Source organism: Harpegnathos saltator, unplaced genomic scaffold, assembly GCF_003227715.2.
Source record: "Harpegnathos saltator strain DR-91 unplaced genomic scaffold, Hsal_v8.6 scaffold41, whole genome shotgun sequence".
Taxonomy (NCBI): Eukaryota; Metazoa; Arthropoda; class Insecta; order Hymenoptera; family Formicidae; genus Harpegnathos; species Harpegnathos saltator.
In genome coordinates, this window is record NW_020230217.1 from 228086 (window position 1) to 248352 (window position 20267).

General features: G+C 37.5%; 1 protein-coding gene across 2 annotated transcripts in view; it reads left to right on the forward strand.

Moving 5' to 3' along the window:
• Agps (alkyldihydroxyacetonephosphate synthase) overlaps positions 1 to 20266 on the forward strand; it is a 147049-nt gene extending 126783 nt beyond the window's left edge. For both annotated transcript variants that reach the window (XM_025301324.1, XM_025301325.1), the window contains 3 exons: positions 8017 to 8305; positions 13001 to 13310; positions 19200 to 20266. In XM_025301324.1, coding sequence (XP_025157109.1) covers positions 8017 to 8305; positions 13001 to 13310; positions 19200 to 19973 — 1373 coding nt within the window. In that variant the 3' untranslated portion in view covers positions 19974 to 20266. The remainder of the gene's footprint in view (positions 1 to 8016; positions 8306 to 13000; positions 13311 to 19199) is intronic.
• The last annotated feature ends 1 nt before the right edge of the window (position 20267 follows it).

Sequence of the window (20267 nt, forward strand, 5' to 3'; positions counted from 1 at the left end):
GGGATACATTTTTTTTTTTAATGAAAGGTCATTTCAATTGAAAGAAAGTTGTCAGGGCCGATTTTTTTGTTCAGTTTGATTCTAATCTACATGTACATGAGATATTTATTAGAAGGTTGAATTAGTTCTGGTCCCTAGCGATAGATGGCTTTAGTAACAAGTTAATGGTTAATACGAATGTTGAAATCTAGCAACATTAAAAGATTTTACATTTCTTTATGATATATGACAGTTGGCACACTATTATCACTGATAGTAAATGTTTCATTGTTTATACGCGTCTAAAATAGATCATACAAAATTGCATTTTCGATACATATTACTTTTTTGTTTGATTTGAAAAAATTGTCAACTGAAATGCTTGTTACAACTTATGGTAATCAAGCTTCGTCATATTCCAATTATAAATTTTTATTTCAACGATTCCAAACTGATGATTTCGATCTGAGTGACAAAAAACGTACTGATCAACCAAAAAAATTCGAAGATTCTGAAATAAAAGCATTATTGAATGAAAACATCGCTCAAATGGAAAAACTATTGGCTCAACAACTTAACGTCAATAAATTAATAATTTCTAAATGCCTCCACGCCTACATATTTATTTTACACATCTATTCTAAACGATATGGGAACAATTTAAAAGGAAGGCAAATAGGTTCCACATGAATTAAGTGAAAGTGCCATTACAAATCATTACAAATCATTACAAATCGTTCGAATATCGCCATGTCTTTGCTTGCCAGACAGAAGAAAAGAATTTGTTTGTGGCAAATTGTAACTGGAGATGAGAAGTGGATTTATTTTGATAATCCAAAGCGAAAAAATTATGGGTTGATCCAGGACAACAATCAACATCGGTACCAGAATGGAACATTCACGGTCATAAAGCAATGCTCTGTATTTGGTGGGATATGGAAAGTGCAGTGTACAATGAGCTTCTAAAACTGAATGAAACAGTTACGGGGGAGCGATACCAGCAACCATTGAACAAATTAAATGAGGAATTGATGCAAAAAAGGCCAGCGATAGCCAGCAATAGATGCAAAGTGATTCTTTTGCACGATAATGCTCGTCTACATGTTACTTCAATTGTTAAATAAATAAATTGTTAAAGCTCGAATGGGAGATCCTTCCGCACCCAGCGTACTTTCTAAACTTAGCACTATCTGACCGATTTTACCCTCTATTCCAATCGATGCAACACGCTTTAGTAGATATATACTTCAATAATTACGAGGATGTGTAAAAATGGGTGTCTGATTGGATTACTTCGAAAGACAGATCGTTCTATTGTCGCGGAATCGCTATGTTGCCAGAAACATGGGAAAAAGTCACAGCTAACAACGGAAAATATTTTGATTAATGTAAATTTAACCATTTCTTTAAAATAAAGATAAAAAATTGACAAAATAAGACCAGAATTAATTGAGCTTCCTAATATATGCCATCGTCAGACATTTTGTATACACCTATATTGAATTTATAAACAGTATGGCTAAAGTTTAGGCTAAAGCTTAGGATTAAGTTCATAAACAAAACAGGAAGTATGGTAAAAAAATTTTTATTATTAGTTATTCTACATATGACTCTTGTAAAGCTATACGTCGTTCCGCCAGCCGCTGCAGATCTTGCTGGAAATCCATTGCTGGAATGCTTCATAGTTCCCTTATGTTATTTTGGATTGTCTTGATATCGTCGAATCGTTATCCTTTTAGCTTCCATTTCAGCTTCGGAAATAAAAAGTAATCCGCTAGTGCCAAATCCGGCGAATACAGTGAATGGTGTAGAACAGTAACAGTTTTATTTCTTTTGCTAAAAATTGGCGAATTACTGCTACGTTGTGAGATAGCGCGTTACATGATTCCATGACAATTGCAAATAACACACGACACGCAAAATGTTGTATCTCGACAAGAACACAACGTAAATTGATGCAACTTGGCAATCATATTCAGAAGGCTTTGGACTACATGCTTTCGTTTGTCGCATACTGATAATGCCACTTACATCGTTTCTATTACATTTTTCTGTCCTAAAATTTTTTAGTCACACTGTATATATATATTTTGAACTGTCTAAATGTTAAAAAAAGAATTGTTAGAATGTGGTGCACGGAATTTGTGAGAATTATTTTGCAGCAATAATTCAATGTTATATCCGACACACGAGTTATAGTAATACAAACAAGAGATACGGTAACGAGTCCAGCAAACGTCATAATTGACAGTTACATAACTGTGGCACTTATGACTTTCAGTTAGTTATAACAATGTATTTGTTTCATAACACGTTTCTTACATAACGTGTTATCCAAATAGCCATAACCTGTGCGAACAGATACAGAGCTTGCTACAAATTTGTGATACAAAAAGAATAACAAATTCATCACAGGATTTGTTCTACTAGATTATGTCGTCAAACTGCCGCCAGAAATGTGACATAGTCTGCTGCCAGATATTGCAAATAGAAATCACGCAGAACTTGTAGCCGTTTGAGAGTAAATTGGCTGCAAAAATCGAACGGACGTTGCTGCATGCAGTTTGGCAGCAGAAATCGAGCAGTTTATTTACTGTCGAATCATGTCAGTAAGCTCTGTCGCCAAAACATGAACTGAATGTGGACGCAGTTGGTTATCGTTTTAGTGTGGAATATTCACAATTCAAATTTGCGCCAATTTGCGCTCAATTTGCTCACTAGGTTATATTGCATTGTTGAGTAAAAGATTAACTAACAGTTATGTTACTGTTACTGTTATGTTACTGTTACTTGGTGTTTGTTGGAGATATACGATATACTTACTTGTTTAAGTTCAAGAACAAATACATACATTTGACTGCTCCAACATTTCTTAAGATTTGATTTATTTATAAACATGTTTATACTTATGCGTCTGTATTTTGCGGATGTATATTAATCTTTTGCACTGGAATGATATGCTATGCACGTTGCTTGTTATTTTTGTTCAAAGTAGGATCGACGTGCTACGCACGTCACTTGTTGTTTAAGTCCAAAGTAGCAATATAACGTGCTAGTCACGTCGCTTATTGTTTGTTTATCAAATGTTGTATTACACATTCCATATTGTTTTGAGATTTATCATATTGCACAAAGTTATTAATAAAAATCTTTAACCTTTTAAGTGCTGCAGGCGTATATATACGCCTTGTGTATTTTATTTATTATCTTAGTATTTATTATTCTTTATTTTATATATACACTTTGTATATTTTACTTACTTATTATATGATTTTATTTTATTTATTTATTATACGAGGGTCATTCAAATATAAACCGGATTTTTTTTTACAGATTTATTAGTAGCAGATGAAATTACAAAAGCGATATATTATTTTTCTACATAGTTTCCTTCAACGGAAATGCATTTTCTCCACCGGATAGGTAGCTTCTTAATCCCTTCATCAAAAAAAGAAGAAGGACGCTCCAACAGCCAATTGCGCACGAACTGCTCAACCGCTGCGTCGTCGTTAAATCTTTCCTTTCCTAAAGCCTCCTTCAGGGGTCCAAACATGTGAAAGTCACATGGGGATAAATCGGGACTGTAAAGAGGGTGTTCAAGAGGTGTCCAGTACATTTCTCCGAGTTTATTGCAGGTTAAGGCTGTTGTATGAGGCCGCGTGTTGTCATGGAGAAGCAGAACGTCGCGAATGGGTTGCCGGCGTCGTTTGTTGCGATAAGCAGTTCTTATGCTCACTTCCGATGAGATTTCGACAACAGTTAAGCGCTAGTCATCTTCCACAAGTTCGCGAACGGCTTGAATGTCCTCATCAGTGACACTCGATCGCGAACGACGTTCGTGACTTTCGTTTTCCATAGCATTATGACCACTGCGAAATTTTTTGGTCCAATCAAATACTTGGGTTCTTGACAGGGTACTATCTCCAAACTGTACTTGGAGTCTAGTCAAAATTTCAGTTGATTTGACGCCTTCGTTAGCGATAAATCGGATGATAATGCGTTGCGCAACAGTCGTAGGTATCTCTTGTTCAGTCATGGTGCTACTGACGAGGGAACAGCAACTGAGGAATGTTGTGGGGGGTCGCTCCCTTCCACACATCTCTACCTAACTTCCTGGAGCGCCTCGGCCCACTTGCGGCTCTTTCTGAGTCCTCAGGTAAAAAGAGTCCGGTTTATATTTGAATGATCCTCGTATGATGTATTTAACGCTTTATATGAAGTGCGTGAATTATTCAAACATCTGATTTGGTGACGCGACAAGCGAATCTCATGCCGTACACAGCGGACAATTCTTAGTTGAAGTCGCCGCAGCTAAATAATACGTTATTAATCCTATCTATTAGGTTGTCGGAAAGGTCATGACGCACCTTTGCAACAGATGACGCTAGTTCATTTTTGGAAGTACTAGAGACATTCGCATCTACCAGGTATGTAAATATGAAACTGGAATTTTTGTATAGAAAATACATGTTTATTGTATGAAAATGATAAAAAATATTTTATTCGAAGTATTGCCCATCGCTAGCTATACATTTTTCCCACCTGTCTGACAATTTGTGGATGCCACGCCAAAAAAACTGTTGCTCTTTTGAGGCAAACCAGTTATCGAGCCATTTTCGTACATTTTCGTAAGAAGTGAAGCGCTGCTCAGCAAGTGCGTGTCCCATCGATGCAAATAAGTAATAATCGGACGGAGCCAAGTCTGGTGAGTAAGCCGCATGCGAAAGTATTTCCCAACTAAACGCCTCAATCGTTTCCTTGACCAGTTTTGCTGTGTGTGATGGTGCATTATCATGAAGTAAAATCACTTTGTTTTGCCTTTTTTGATATTCTGGTCGTTGAATCACGCAAAGCTTGATTCAAATCGATCATTTGTTGTCGGTAGCGTTCAATATGAACGGTTTCGCCAGGTTTTAGCAGCTCATAATAGCAGCACACCCTTCTAATCTCACCAAACACAGAGCATTGTCTTCCGTCCATAGCGATTTGGCCTTGCAGTCGATGTCGATGGTTCGCCTGGAGTTACCCATGATCTTTTACGGTTAGGATTCTCAAAATATATCCACTTTTCATCGCCAGTCACAATTCGATGGAGAAATGACTTTCTTTTGTACCTGGCGAGCAGTATTTCGCAAGTGGTTTTTGGGTTTTCCTGCTTCTGTCTTTCATTCAGTTCATGTGGAACACATTTTCCCATCTTCTGGATCTTTCCCATGGCTTTCAAACGTATGGAGACGGCTTCTTGTGTCATATTTAATTGATCCGCGAGTTGTTGTTGCGTTTGAGCGTCATCCTCATCCAACAATGCTTGCAATTCGCTGTCTTCAAACTTTTTCGGTGGTCTTCCACGTTCTTCGTTTCTCACGTAAAAATCGCCACGTTTGAATTTTTTAAACCACTCAAAGCACTGTGATTTACCAAGAGCATGTTCACCGTAAGCTTCGACAAGCATTCGATGCGATTCTGCAGCAGTTTTCTTCAAATGGTAACAGAAAATCAATGCTGTCCGCAAATCGTAGCTTCCAGGCACAAAATTCGACATGTTCAACGCTATTACAAATGCTGATGTATGAAACTTGTATTGTTGTGAGTTGAAAATCTTTATCAGATGTCAACAAATGGAAATGGCGCCAATGACGTGGTTTGCCGGTAACTATATTGACAGCTAGGGCCATCTATGGGCAAATTCCAGTTTCATATTTACAGACCTGGTATGTTATTGCTATGTCATTTGACAGCTGACAGTTTTAGCTTCATTCTAAAAAAATATTGAGCAATTTGGTTAAGTTCTGTAGATTTTACAACAAGTTGAAGATAGAAGACCAAACTGTGCATTTTTGCCATATTTTATTGTTTTACTTTCGTAAAGAGAAGGACGCGCATCAAGCTTGTGAAAAGTTGCGTAAAGTTTACAGTGACAATGCTCTACAAGAACGTCAGTGCCAATGGTGGTTTATGAAATTCCATGCTGGTGATTTTGATCTCAACGACGCTCCTCGGTCAGGGAGGCTCACCGAGGTTGATGACGATAAAATAAAGGCATTGATCGAGTGAAACCCACGTTACACGACACGAGAGATTGCAGAAACATTAAACATCCATAATTCAAGCGTTCATGACCACCTGAAGAAGCTGGGATACGTAAGCAAGCTCGATATTTGGGTTCCTCATGGACTCACAGAAGTTAATTTGACGGCGCGTATAAACATCTGCGATATGCTTATTAAACGTGAGGAAAACGATCCTTTTTTGAAGTGAATGATAACTGGTGATGAGAAGTGGATTGTTTACAACAATGTGGAGCGCAAACGGTCTTAGTCCTGACGTGATGCTTCGCCTCAAATGACATCGAAAGCAGACATTCATCAGAGAAAGGTTATGCTCTCAGTGTGATGGGATTCTAAAAGTGTCATGTTTTTCGAGCTCCCACCAAGGAACCAAACAATCAATTCGAATGTGTACTGTCGGCAATTTGAACAGACAGTTTGAACGAATCCATCATCCAGAAACGTCCAGAGCTCGTTAATCGTAAAGGAGTTGTGTTCCATCACAACAACACGAGATTACACACAAGTTTGATCATCCGTAAAAAATTATTGGAGCTTGGATGGGATGTGTTGCCAAACCCACCATACTCTCCTGACCTTGTGCCGTCAGACTTCCACTTGTTTCGCTCTCTTCAAAACTCCTTGCGTGGAATAATGTTAAATTCACGGTTATGCATGTAAATCAGCACTTTATTCAGTTTTAGGCCAATATAGACAGGTCCTTCTATGAACGAGGAATTATGAAGCTCACTGAAAGATGGCAAAAGGTCATCGAACAAAACGGGCAATATATCATTGATTGATCTTTGTTTTTTGTATAAATAATTTTGTATAAATAAATGATCTTTGAAAAACATAGAATATGTCATGACTTTTCTGACAACCCAATATATTGATCTAAATAGTATGGCTATATGCATTTTTTTTACACGCAATCTGTTTAAGGTTTGTACAGAAATGATTTCAAGTAACAATTACTCCCAATTGCTTTGGACGGGTTCGTCACGGGCACCGGTCAGTAAATTTCCAGTGCAAGAGGTTAATGAATAAACATATTGGCTCATAAATTCAATTAATTAATTTTTTATATGCAAATTTTTGCGCAGCAAAATGTCTCCCGTTAACTCTTTGAGCCACGAATTTTTCCTTTTAACTGATTTCTATAAAACTTTGTATCCAAAGGTTTTCTGGGTCGCTGATTACGAATCCGTTGTCAGATTTTAGAAATTCAAAATGGCGAATCCAATATGGCGGACGTAAAATTCAAAATTCAACTAATTTCCGTGAAACTAAGTATGTAGGGGTTTTTATTGTCGCTGATTACAAATCCGTTGTCAGATTTTTGAAATTCAAAATGGCGTAGAAATTTTTTTAAATTCTCGCTTCGCTATATTGAATCAGCCATCATGAATTTTGAAAATCTGATGATAGATTCATAATTAACGACTCATAAACTCCTCAATACCAATTTTTCTAAAAATTGAAGTTTTTTCTAAGTTTTCTGACATATTGGATTGGTCATCTTGAATTTTGAAAATCTGATGACGGATTCGTAATCAGTGACCCAAGAAAACCCTAAATATCTAGTTTCACGGAAATTGGTTGAATTTTTAATTTTATGTTCGCCATATTGGATCTGCCATTTTGAATTTCTAAACTCTGACAACGGATTCGTAATCAGCGCCCCAAAATAATCCCTGCGTATCAATTCCCACATAAAAATAGCTAATTCTTCGCCTTGCCATACATTTATTCTTAAAAACATTTTATTGTGTTTACTTATTTACTATTAATAATAATAAATTTAAAGAATTTATAAGTAATCATAATTACTTTACACTAGTTAGGCTCTTAAAAAGCTATAAAATGTAATTGCTAAGAAGTCGATCATTAAAACTGCTCATAAAAAACTGACGGAATATATGTGTGTCTCTGGATGTCCGTCTGCGCTATAAAAAGTTAATATTAGTTTTGTTCGTGACATTTACAGCGAATCATGATGATGTCGTCAAAATTATCAACTTATGCGCGAATTATGGAACGGCTTGCATACCTTTCGGCGGTGGGACCAGTGTCAGCGGTGCCGTATATTGTCTCGCGAATGAACGCCGGACAATAATCTCGTTAGACACGTCACAAATGAATCGGATATTATGGATAGACAGAGACAATTTGTTGATGTGCTGTGAATCGGGTATCATCGGCCAAGATCTAGAACGGCAACTCCGTCTGCAAGGATTTACGAGCGGCCATGAACCTGACTCGTATGAATTTTCTAGGTATGCATAAGTATATCTGAAACTTTACTACGGGTACTTGAATTCTCGTATAAAATTAATTAAATTGGTCTCATATAAAATCGACATTCATTCGTCAGCATACATTATACGATAAAGACATCTATGATAAAGATTTCGTGATGCTGTGACTTAAAACGTGCAATATTTAGTCATAGAATAATCGTATAAATTACTATACAGGGTGTTCCATTTTAAGTGTCCACCCCAAATATCTCTCTTATTTTTTATTTTAGAGAAAAATGGTTCAGGTTTTGTATGGTTTCGAGGGGGCCATAAGATGGTACCATTGATTTGACCTTGAAGAGTCATTTGAAGGTCACGTGAAGGTTACCTCAATTTTTTTAGATGGTACTCCTTATTTTTTATTACATATTCTTGTAGCTAACCTCGAGAGCTTCCCAAAACACTATAATCAAATGTTTTTTGGTGAAGTACTTCTGGAGTTATAAAGCTCCAAATTTACAAAATTTTGATAAAAATACAAAATATTTCGTAAAACATTCACTTTCCGATAGTCTTATCTTACATGATCTAACCAGTCAAAGCAAGATCCGAGCATGATCCAACCAGTCAAGGCAAGATCCGAGCATGATCCGGCCAGTCAAGGCAAGATCCGAGCATGATCCAGCCAGTCAAGGCAAGATCCGAGCATGATCCAACCAGTCAAGGCAAGATCCGAGCATGATCCAGCCAGTCAAGACGAGATCCTGTATTTCCTGATAATCAATGAACTGTAACAATTGTGAAAATACAATTGTCAATTCTTTTAATGAAACAAATATCAAGAGGCTTGTTTCAAATTTCTTACTCGGGCAACTGTCGGTATTTTGGCGAAGTCTCAGACAGACGCATATTATTATCCATTGACTCTTTTTTTAATAAGACAGGAATTTTTGGTTTTTTGGTTTTTTTCTTTATAATTATGGCTGCTTATCCACCAAATGAAATTGTGGACATGATTCACATTTTGGGTGAGGCCAGGAATAATTACTCGGCAGCAGAAAGGCTTTATGCTGAAAGATTTCCAGACAGACGCCATCCTGATAGGAAAGTAATAAAAAGACTCTGCGACAGAGCTGAACAGGGTTTTCTTAGAAGAAACCGGCGAAAATCCCGGCGGGCCTTGATGAAGTCACATCATTAACTGTTATAGGTGCCGTTGCTTTGAATCCTCAAATCTCTACGAGACAAATTGAAAGGCAATACGGTATATCTAAATCAACAGCTAATCGTGTACTCAAGCTCAAGTTTCACCCATATCACATTCATCTAACTCAGCAATTGGAAGAGAGGGACTACCAACGCCGTGTACGTTTTTGTAACTGGGCTCGAGATCAAATCCAACAAAATCCCTGGTTCATTGCTGATACACTTTTTTCTGATGAAGCCACGTTTTGCAATAGAGGAGGCGTTAATAGACATAACTGCCATTATTATTCAGATGCTAATCCACATTGGCAGAGAAGCCAAGAGTTCCAACGGCAGTAGTTCATTAACGTTTGGGCAGGCATCCAGGAGATGTTATTGTTGGTCCATATTTTTTTGAAGAAAATCTCGATGCAGCAATCTATCTAAGATTTCTTCAAGATGACCTGCCCAACCTCTTGAGACATGTCGACAATGATTTACTCAGACGAATGTGGTTCCAACAAGATGGAGCACCGGCTCATAGATCTCGAGCTGTTACACAATATTTAAACAATAGATTCCCGAATAGGTAGATTGGTATGGACAGCCGAGTTCAAGAATGGCCCCCAAGATCACCCGACTTAACACTAGATTTTTATTTCTGGGGCTACATTAGAGATATAGTTTATTCGCAAAAGCCTACAATCGTTGAAAATATGAAAAACCGGATCAGACAGGCTTGCAGAAATATTAATGAAAAATTAGGTGTTCTTGAAAAAGTTAGGGACGACTTTCATCATAGACTAGATGCGTACAAGTAAATGACCAAATTTTTGAACACTTTAAGTAATTGTACACAAAAGAAGATCTTGCCTTGACTGGCTGGATCATGCTCGGATCTTGTCTTGACTGGCTGAATCACGTTCGGATCTTGCCTTGACTGGCTGGATCATGCTCGGATCTTGCCTTGACTGGCCGGATCATGCTCGGATCTTGCCTTGACTGGTTGGATCATGCTCGGATCTTGCCTTGACTGGTTAGATCATGTAAGATAAGACTATCGGAAAGTGAATGTTTTACGAAATATTTTGTATTTTTATCAAAATTTTGTAAATTTGGAGCTTTATAACTCCAGAAGTACTTCACCAAAAAACATTTGATTATAGTGTTTTGGGAAGCTCTCGAGGTTAGCTACAAGAATATATAATAAAAAATAAGGAGTACCATCTAAAAAAATTGAGGTAACCTTCACGTGACCTTCAAATGACTCTTCAAGGTCAAATCAATGGTACCATCTTACGGCCCCCTCGAAACCATACTAAACATGTCTGAGCCATTTTTCTCTAAAATAAAAAATAAAAGAAATATTTGGAGTGGACACTTAAAATGGGACATCCTGTATAGTAGTACCACGTAATATAAGTCATTAGAGATAGGCGCTATGTTAAATAGCAACATAGTGATCATGTTGAAATGCGTTTTATAATTTTCTGAAAACTTATAATCAGTTTATTTTATTTATTTAGAATACCAGATATCTAAAATCTCAAACACTCACCGTGAGGCAAGTCGTTTATCGAACAATGTTAATATTTGTTATTTAACATTATTTACTAATAATGTTTCCCCTATGGGAAATTAATAGAAAATTAAAATTATTTTTATTAACACGAACGGAAATTCACGGAGTATAATTAATATTAATTTACGACCTATATATTTTGTATCTCTTTACGATTATTCAGAATTGAATATGGGATACCATGAAAGTGCATATTTCAGTATTACGTAGAAAAAGTACAAAATATATATTAGCAAGTTGAATTAATTCTGGCCTTATTTTGTCAATCTTTTTATCTTTATTTTAAAGAAATGATTAAATTTACATTAATTAAAATATTTTCAGTTGTTAGCTGTAACTTTTTTCTATGTTTCTAGCAACATAGTGATTCCGCGACAATAGAACGATCTATCTTTCGAAGTAATCCAATCAGACACCCATTTTTACACATCCTCGTAATTATTGAAGTGTGTATCTACTAAAGCGTGTTGCATCTATTGGAATAGAGGGTAAAATCGGTCAGATGATGCTAGGTTTAGAAAGTACGCTGGGTGCGGAAAGATCTCCCATTCGAACTTTAACAATTTATTTATTTAACAATTGAAGTAACATGTGGACGAGCATTATCGTGCAAAAGAATCACTTTGCGTCTATTGTTGGCTATTGCTGGCCTTTTTTGCATCAATTCCTCATTTAATTTGTTCAATGGTTGCTGGTATCGCTCTCCCGTAACTGTTTCATTCAGTTTTAGAAGCTCATAGTATACCGTACTTTCCATATCCCACCAAATACAGAGCATTGCTTTATGACCATGAATGTTCCATTTTGGTGTCGATGTTGTCCTGGATTAATCCATGATTTTTTTCGCTTTGGATTATCAAAATACTTTACTTCTTATCTCCAGTTACAATTCGCGATAAGAAACTCTTTTTTCTATCTGACAAGCATGGCAAACATATGGCGATATTCGAACGATTTGTAATGGCACTTTCACTCAATTCATGTGGAAACTATTTGCCTTCCTTTTGAATTGTTCATGTCGTTTAGAATAAATGTGTAAAATAGATGTGTAGACGTGTGGGCGTTTATAAATTATTGATTTATCGATGTTCAGTTGTTCAACCAATTGTTTTTCCGTTTGAGCGGTGTTTTCATTCAATAATTCTTTCAATTCAGAATTTTCGAATTTTTTTGGTTGATCGGTACGTTCTTTGTCATTTAGATCGAAATCACCACTTTTGAATCGTTGAAACTAAAATTTACAATTGGGATATGATGAAGCTTGATTACCATAAATAATAGCAAGCATTTCATGAACTTCAGTTGGCGATTTTTTCAAATAAAAAAAAAATAATATCTATCGAAAATGTAATTTTATACGATCTATTTTAGACGCGTATAAACAATGAAACATTTACTATCAGTGATAATAGCGTGTCAACTGTCATATGTCATAGAGAAATGTCAAATCTTTTAGTATTGCTAGATTTCAACATTCGTACTAACTATTAACTTATTACTAAAGCCATTTATTGCTAAAGACCAGAACTAATTCAATCTCCTAATATTATAAAGCATAATTGAGAAATTTTAAGGGACATGTCTTTAAGTAGAAGATATACATTATTCTCTTATGAAGCTGCAACATGAAATACTGAGAGAAAGGAGAAGAGAGAGAAATAACAAAAAAAATTAATATCTTCGACAAAATCTAAGTAACAGCCATATATCTTTTTGACTCTACTAACGTCTTATCGATGTTGGATTCGTTATTTGACGCTAGTCTGCTACCTAGGAAGTTATATTAGCATATGAAATGTCACGTTGTTTATATTAATTATTGATGTGCATATTTAAATTATATATTCGCGCACATGTGCAATCCAGCCTTGAACTATAGTCAGCGTTTGCAAACATATTTGCATGCGTGAAAGACTGTATAATTCACATCCTTTAGAATAGAAGCTAATTTTTTTTTCAAACAGCTTAGGTGGATGGGTGGCGACTAGAGCGAGCGGTATGAAGAAGAATACATATGGTAATATTGAGGACTTAATGGTGCGAGTACGAATGGTCACCGGAAGGACAGAGGATTCTGTGATTACTTTGGAGAGAGGCAGTTTAGTGCCCCGCGTGTCTTGCGGCCCGGACTTCGATCACATGATTCTCGGCAGCGAGGGCACCTTAGGTGTCATCACGGAGGTCGTCATGAAAATCAGACCGTTACCGCGGGTGGTGAAATACGGTAGCGTCGTGTTCCCGAATTTTCAAAATGGCGTTCATGCATTACGGGAGGTGTGTATATCATTTTCTCTCGAGTAAAATGAATCTCCCAAATATTGACAACGTTCTTATTTGTAACAATTGTGCTTGTTTTCTTTTCACAAATCAATTAACACGGATACATATTTTTTCCAGACATATATTCTTTTATTCCAGATTTTATATGTTATTAGTTATAATAAGTTTCAATATATTGGGCTAGTAAACATTGGTAATAGTAAAAATAATAAATGTTGAGACATAATTATAATTACGTATTACTGACAGTGATAGTTTGAATAGTTACTTGTCAATATTTTATAAAATATAAATTACTATAAATATTATATAATTAATTACACACACACACACGTGCACGCACACGCACACGCATACGCACACGCACACATATTATATATATATATAAATACACATATATATGTATACATATATATACGAGGGTGGTCCGATAAGTACTTAGCCTACAAAAGAAAAACGAAAATTTTGGAAAAGTGGCGATTTATTTCTCAACATAGTCTCCTTTTAGCTCGATACACACTTGACCCAGCGATGCTCCAACTTCTTTAACCCGTCTGAAAAATACGTTTTCTCGAAGTCTGCAAAGTAGGCCTCCGTGGTGGCGAAGACCTAATTAGACTCAAATTTCTGCCCGGTGAGTGACTTTTTCAAGTTTGGAAACAAAAAGAAGTCGCACGGAGCCAAATCTGGAGAATACGGTGGATGAGGCAGCAGTTCGTAGCCCAATTCGACCAATTTGACCGTGGCGAGGGCGGAGGTGTGAGCCGGTGCGTTGTCATGGTGGAAGAGCACTTTTTTCTTCGCCAAATGGGGCCGTTTTTTCTGCAATTCGGCGTCGAATCGGCCCAATAATTCGGCATAGTACAGCCCTGTGACCGTTTTGCCCTTCTCCAGGTAGTCGATGTAGATCACACCTTGTGAATCCCAGAAAACGGTGGCCATCACCTTTCCGGCCGATAGGACAGTCTTCGCCTTCTTCGGAGCACGTTCGCCGGGTGAAGTCCACTGTTTCGACTGTTCCTTGGTCTCTGGTGTGTACCAGTGGATCCATGTTTCGTCGACGGTCACGAAACGACGCAGAAACTTCTTCGGATTGCGCTTAAACAGCGTCAAACACTGCTCTGAAGTAGTCTCACGGTTGCGCTTGTTGTCCGGAGTGAGCAAACGCGGCACCCATCGCGCCGACAGCTTTCTCATGCCCAAAATTTCATGTAGGATATGACCTATGCGGTCTTTTGAGATGTCTACTGTCTCAGCTATCTCGCGCCTTCAATCGGCGGTCTGCCAATACGAGATCGTGGATTTTTGTCATGTTATCCTCCGTGGTAGCCGTTTTCGGGGCACCTGGGCGTGGCTTATCAAAAACCGACGTGCGACCACGTTGAAACTCGTTAAACCAATTTTTGACGGTCGCCATTGAAGGAGAAGAGTCACCGTACACAGCATCCAAGCGCTCTTTGATTTCGCTGCGCGATTTCCCTTCCAAAAACAAGAATCGAATCACCGACCGATATTGCTCTTTTTCCATTTTTCTAAAATCCGCGGACACGCCCGCTTCCACACGCGGTCAAAACAAAACTACGAGTCCGATTCGGCTGAAATTTCGACAGTAGCCGTCTACGAGAATGTACTACACGATAGTAAATTTCTCTTGCGATAGTGGCGCCATCGGGCGGTGAGGCTAAGTATTTATCGGACCGCCCTCGTATATATATGTATACATATATATATATATAAATACACATGGGACGTTCCACGTCAACCGGATCACCGGCGCCCTCAAAAATTGACGCATCGGATTGGGACGTATGAGGGCTTGAATTATTTGTCTACTCGAATACTTTCAGAAGCAACATGGCCTTTCCGGAAATCCAAAGTGGTGGCTTCCAGGTGGCACTAAATATACCGAAAAACGCACGAGAACCATAATATATTTTCAATCAAATCATAAGAAACTCCGAATTTTCAACAGAAAATACGATAGCTCATATATTTTGATCCGCTAAATCCGAATCTAAGATCAGAATTGCCCTTAAACGTCGCAATTCTTACTTAATCCCCAAAAATGGCTCAAAAACTTTTAAAAACGATCAAAAGCATTCATACCTCGGTCTGATGATAAAGGGTGTCTCAAAATTCATGCAAGAAGTAATTTTGATAGAAAACACAGGTTAATAATTAAAAATTGTAAATTTTTTATTGATTCATAAAGTATACAGGATAGGGTTATGTATGGAATAGCATATCGGGTAAACGGCCACAGCGAAGAGAGTTCGTTGAATGGATTATGGAACAAGTGGATGCTGATTTTTCGAACAAAATCATCTTCAGCGATGAGGCTCATTTTCATCTTAATAGCTTGGTTAATCGACAAAATTGTCGCATTTAGGGTTCAGAAAATCCACGAGTGATTGTTGAGAAACAAATGCATCCACAACGTGTCACTGTTTGGTGCGAATTTTGAGTTGGAGGCATCATCGGACCATTCTTCTTCGAAAATGCGACTGGTCAGGCAATAACAGTTAATGGTGCTCGCTATCGCGATATGATAATTCAGTTTTTTGTGCCTAAATTGCAAGATATGGATGTGGACGACATGTGGTTTCAACACGACGGTGCCACATGCCATACAGCCCGAGAAACAATTCAATTACTGCATGAGTCATTTCCTGGTCGTGTAATTTCCCGTTTTGGTGATCAGATTTGGCCGCCTAGATCATGCGATTTAATGCCGTTGGACTTTTTTCTTTGAGGTTTTTTGAAGTCTAAGGTTTATGCCAACAAGTCCACGATCACCTACGCCTTGAAGGAGGAAATTGAGCGCTGTATCAACGAAATTCGGCCACATTTATGCAAAACGGTCATGGAAAATTTCAACAAAAGAGTGCATATGTGCCAGCAAAGCCGTGGAGGACATTTACCCGATATGCTACTCCATACATAACCCTATACTATATATTTTATGAATCAATAAAAAATTTCCAATTTTTAATTATAAACCTGTGTTTTCTATCAAAATTATTTCTTGCGTGAATTTTGGGACATCCTTTACATTGCAAGTAATGCGATATTCGGGTGCTCAAAAACCTATGGCTAAAGTGGCATATAAGATCAGAGAAATATCTCAATCGCCGAAAGCGGAACGTTGCTTGAGAACCAGAAAATTGTAAGAATGCACGAAACTAGGCATAATTAACTGAGCAATGCTTTGTCTTGCCTTAACTGGTCGGACAACGTTTGGTCTTGCCTTAACCGACTGGGCAGCATCACAGTCTTACTATCAGATCGTTTTTAAGAATTTTTAAGGTCCTTTTTGTGGTTTGGGAACAACTGTGACGTTCCAGGGTGATCGTAGTATATAATTTAGACTTGATGAACCAAATACTAATATTAGAACTTATTTTGAATGGCTCTATATCCAACGCAGTATCGGGAACCCGCTTTTGATCGTTTTTAGAGGTTTCTGAGCCGTTTTTGGGGATTAGGTAAGAATTACGACGATTAAGGGTAATTCTTAGATTCGAATTTAGCGGATCAAAATATATGAGTTATCGTATTTTCTGTTGAAAACTCGGAGTTTCTCATGATTTGATTGAAAATATATTATGGTTCTCGTGCGTCTTTCGGTATATTTAGTGCCACCTGGAAGCCACCACTTTGAATTTCCGGAAAGGCCATGTTGCTTCTGAAAGTATTCGAGTAGACAAATAATTCAAGTCCTCACACGTCCCAATCCGATGCGTCAATTTTTGAGGGCGCCGGTGATCCGGTTGACGCGGAACGTCCCACATATACAGGGTGTCCGGAATGTGATCATTAATATTTTGTGTACTGGTGGAACTCGTTAAAACAATTAAAAAAGTCCTGTGCCATTTTACAATTTTTTCAATATTTATTCCGTAATTAATTAAAATGTGTAAACGAATGAGCGCACAAGAATACGACAGGACTGTGTATAAGAAGATGGCTTACCTCGCGCGGCGAGAGACAACCGTAAGCGACAAGAGGCGTGCGCGCGCGACGAGGAGCGAGCGAGCGCGAACGACGAGCGAGCGAACGCAAGCGACAAGAGGCGGCCGCCCAGCGCTCTCTACGCTCTCATTGGCTCACATGTTTCAATTAATAACTCTATAACTATTGCCAATTTGACATTATGGTACATGATTTTTCTTCTCGGCTACACCCAATCTACCAGTACACAAAATATTAATGATCACATTCCGGACACCCTGTATATAAATTAATTTTGTATAATCTTTCCATATTTATTAATTAAACAAAAAATATAACATAATTAAAACTCCTAAATGTTCAAGCATTTCAGTAAAATCAACTTTGCATACTCTTTCAGCTTAATATATATATTATTAATTTAATTTATTTTCACTGTGATGTTACTTGATCACTAATTGGGATTCATCTTAAAGTTAGGTTTTTGTTATCTGTTTACACAATGATAGACAGGAGTTCGCCAAATTTTCTTTTGAATAGAAATGATTGAGATATGTGACGAATGCTAAGAATATTCCAATACAAAGACATTGAAAAATATTTTGACGTAAAATTGACGGATTCTTATTTGCCGTCACCTAAATTAATCGTGAGAAACAACGGCATTCAAACGGCCGAGACCTTCGAGCAGTGTTTCTCTCTTGCTTGTCACTCGTCCGGTATACGAGAAAGACGAATAATTAGTGTAAAATTGATCTTACCAATGACATAAAGGACCACAATCTGTTGTCGTATACGAAATGTTGGGTGAGTACAAGTTTTGGTGAGTTGACTAAAGATATAATTGATCCAGGCAGTATTTATAAATATGCAGATATATAATATACCGAAGAATGGAAATAATAGAAAGCAATGGCAATTATTTGATAGAATGAATAAATCGGTTTTAATAAAATTACTTAGTCCATGCGCATTTTTCTGTCACAAGACCCATCAAAACTTTTGCATTCGCCCTATACAGAGTGTCCCATTATAATGTCCCACCTCAAATAACTCTTCAGTATTGAAGTTTCGAGGAAAATGATCTGAATAAAAGTTGTAGGGATTTAAGTGAACTATCTTATGATGACCTTAACTTTGACCTCGACCTCTATTTTCATGGTCATTTGAAGGTCAACTTGCGTTTTTTAAATGGGAACTCTTATTTTTTATTACACTTTTTTTCTACTAGTTAATTTGAACAACTTTTGTCTAAAACATTTTTTTATTTGTCTAATATTTTTTGAGATATTTGAGGGAAACTTGATAACTTTTTCAATATTTAACTTACGATATCTCGCTAATTATTTGTCGGAAGAAAAAGTGGTATTAAACTTTCCTATTCTATTTAATCTCAAGAATATCGTTATAATAGCGCCCTGACTTTTGTTAACTTACCGACTTTTGAAAATTTCAAAACCAAATTAACAAAAATCAGGGCGCTATTGTAACAATATATTCTTGAGACTAAATAAAGCAAGAAAGTTTAATACCACTTTTTCTTCCGACAAATAATTAGCGAGATATCGTAAGTTAAATATTGAAAAAGTTATCAAGTTTCCCTCAAATATCTCAAAAAATATTAGACAAATAAAAAAATGTTTTAGACAAAAGTTGTTCAAATTAACTAGTAGAAAAAAAGTGTAATAAAAAATAAGAGTTCCCATTTAAAAAACGCAAGTTGACCTTCAAATGACCGTGAAAATAGAGGTCGAGGTCAAAGTTAAGGTCATCATAAGGTAGTTCACTTAAATCCCTACAACTTTTATTCAGATCATTTTCCTTGAAACTTCAATATTGAAGAGTTATTTAGGGTGGGACATTAAAATGGGACACCCTGTATATAATACATAATAAATAAAATATAAAGATCCCCCCTTTCAATATGTACAGATCGCGAAGGAACGATGTCAGCCAGCCAGTATACGCTTAATGGACAACGAGCAATTCCAGCTTGGGCAAGCGCTACGCCCTGAGTCTGGTTGGATCAAAATGATATTGCAAAGCCTCAAACAAATGTACATCACCGGCATAAAAGGTTTCCAATGGGATCAGATATGCGTGGCTACGCTGTTGATGGAGGGTAACGTGGCGACAGATGTTACAGTGCAAGAACGAAAGATTTACAGCATAGTCGAGAAGTATGGCGGTGTTCCAGCGGGCGAAACGAACGGCGAGCGTGGATATATGCTGACGTTCGTAATTGGATACATCCGTGACCTGGCGCTCGAGTTCAACGTGTTAGCGGAGTCGTTCGAGACTTCCGTTTCCTGGAATCGCACGTTGTCACTGTGTAGAAATGTTAAGTCACGCGTAGCCAGGGACTGCGAAGCACACGGCATACGCAAATATTTCATCTCCTGCCGTGTCACACAGACCTACGACGCGGGCTGCTGCGTGTACTTCTACATGGCGTTTAAATACACAGATCTGGAAAATCCAGTTGAGACTTACGAGGCTATCGAATACGCAGCGCGAGAGGAAATACTCGCGAGCGGCGGCTCCCTGTCGCACCACCACGGCATCGGCAAGCTACGGGCGCCGTTTTACTCCGAGTCCGTCGGCCAAGCGGGCGTCTCTCTTTACCGTGCGACTAAAGCACACTTGGATCCGCATAATATATTCGGTGCGAGGAATATAGATGTAATGTACAAAGCGAAACTGTGAGCTATCGGGTGTGTACGAGCGATGCAATATAGTAGCGGTGTTTGTGACTAAGAAATTTGGCATCAGAGAATGATTTTCATTCATTTTGACGGAAAACAGAAAAGAAAAACATGAATAGTAAGAGACAAATAGTATTGTCGTTTACTGATTTATCATGTGTAGAAAAAAAAGACTAGTTTATAATATATAAATAATTATGCACCGTAACGACGTTTTGGTACAAATGCGGAATTATAATTGTAATCGGCATTTTTATAAATTATTACAACTAAACAGAACATACATATACTTTCT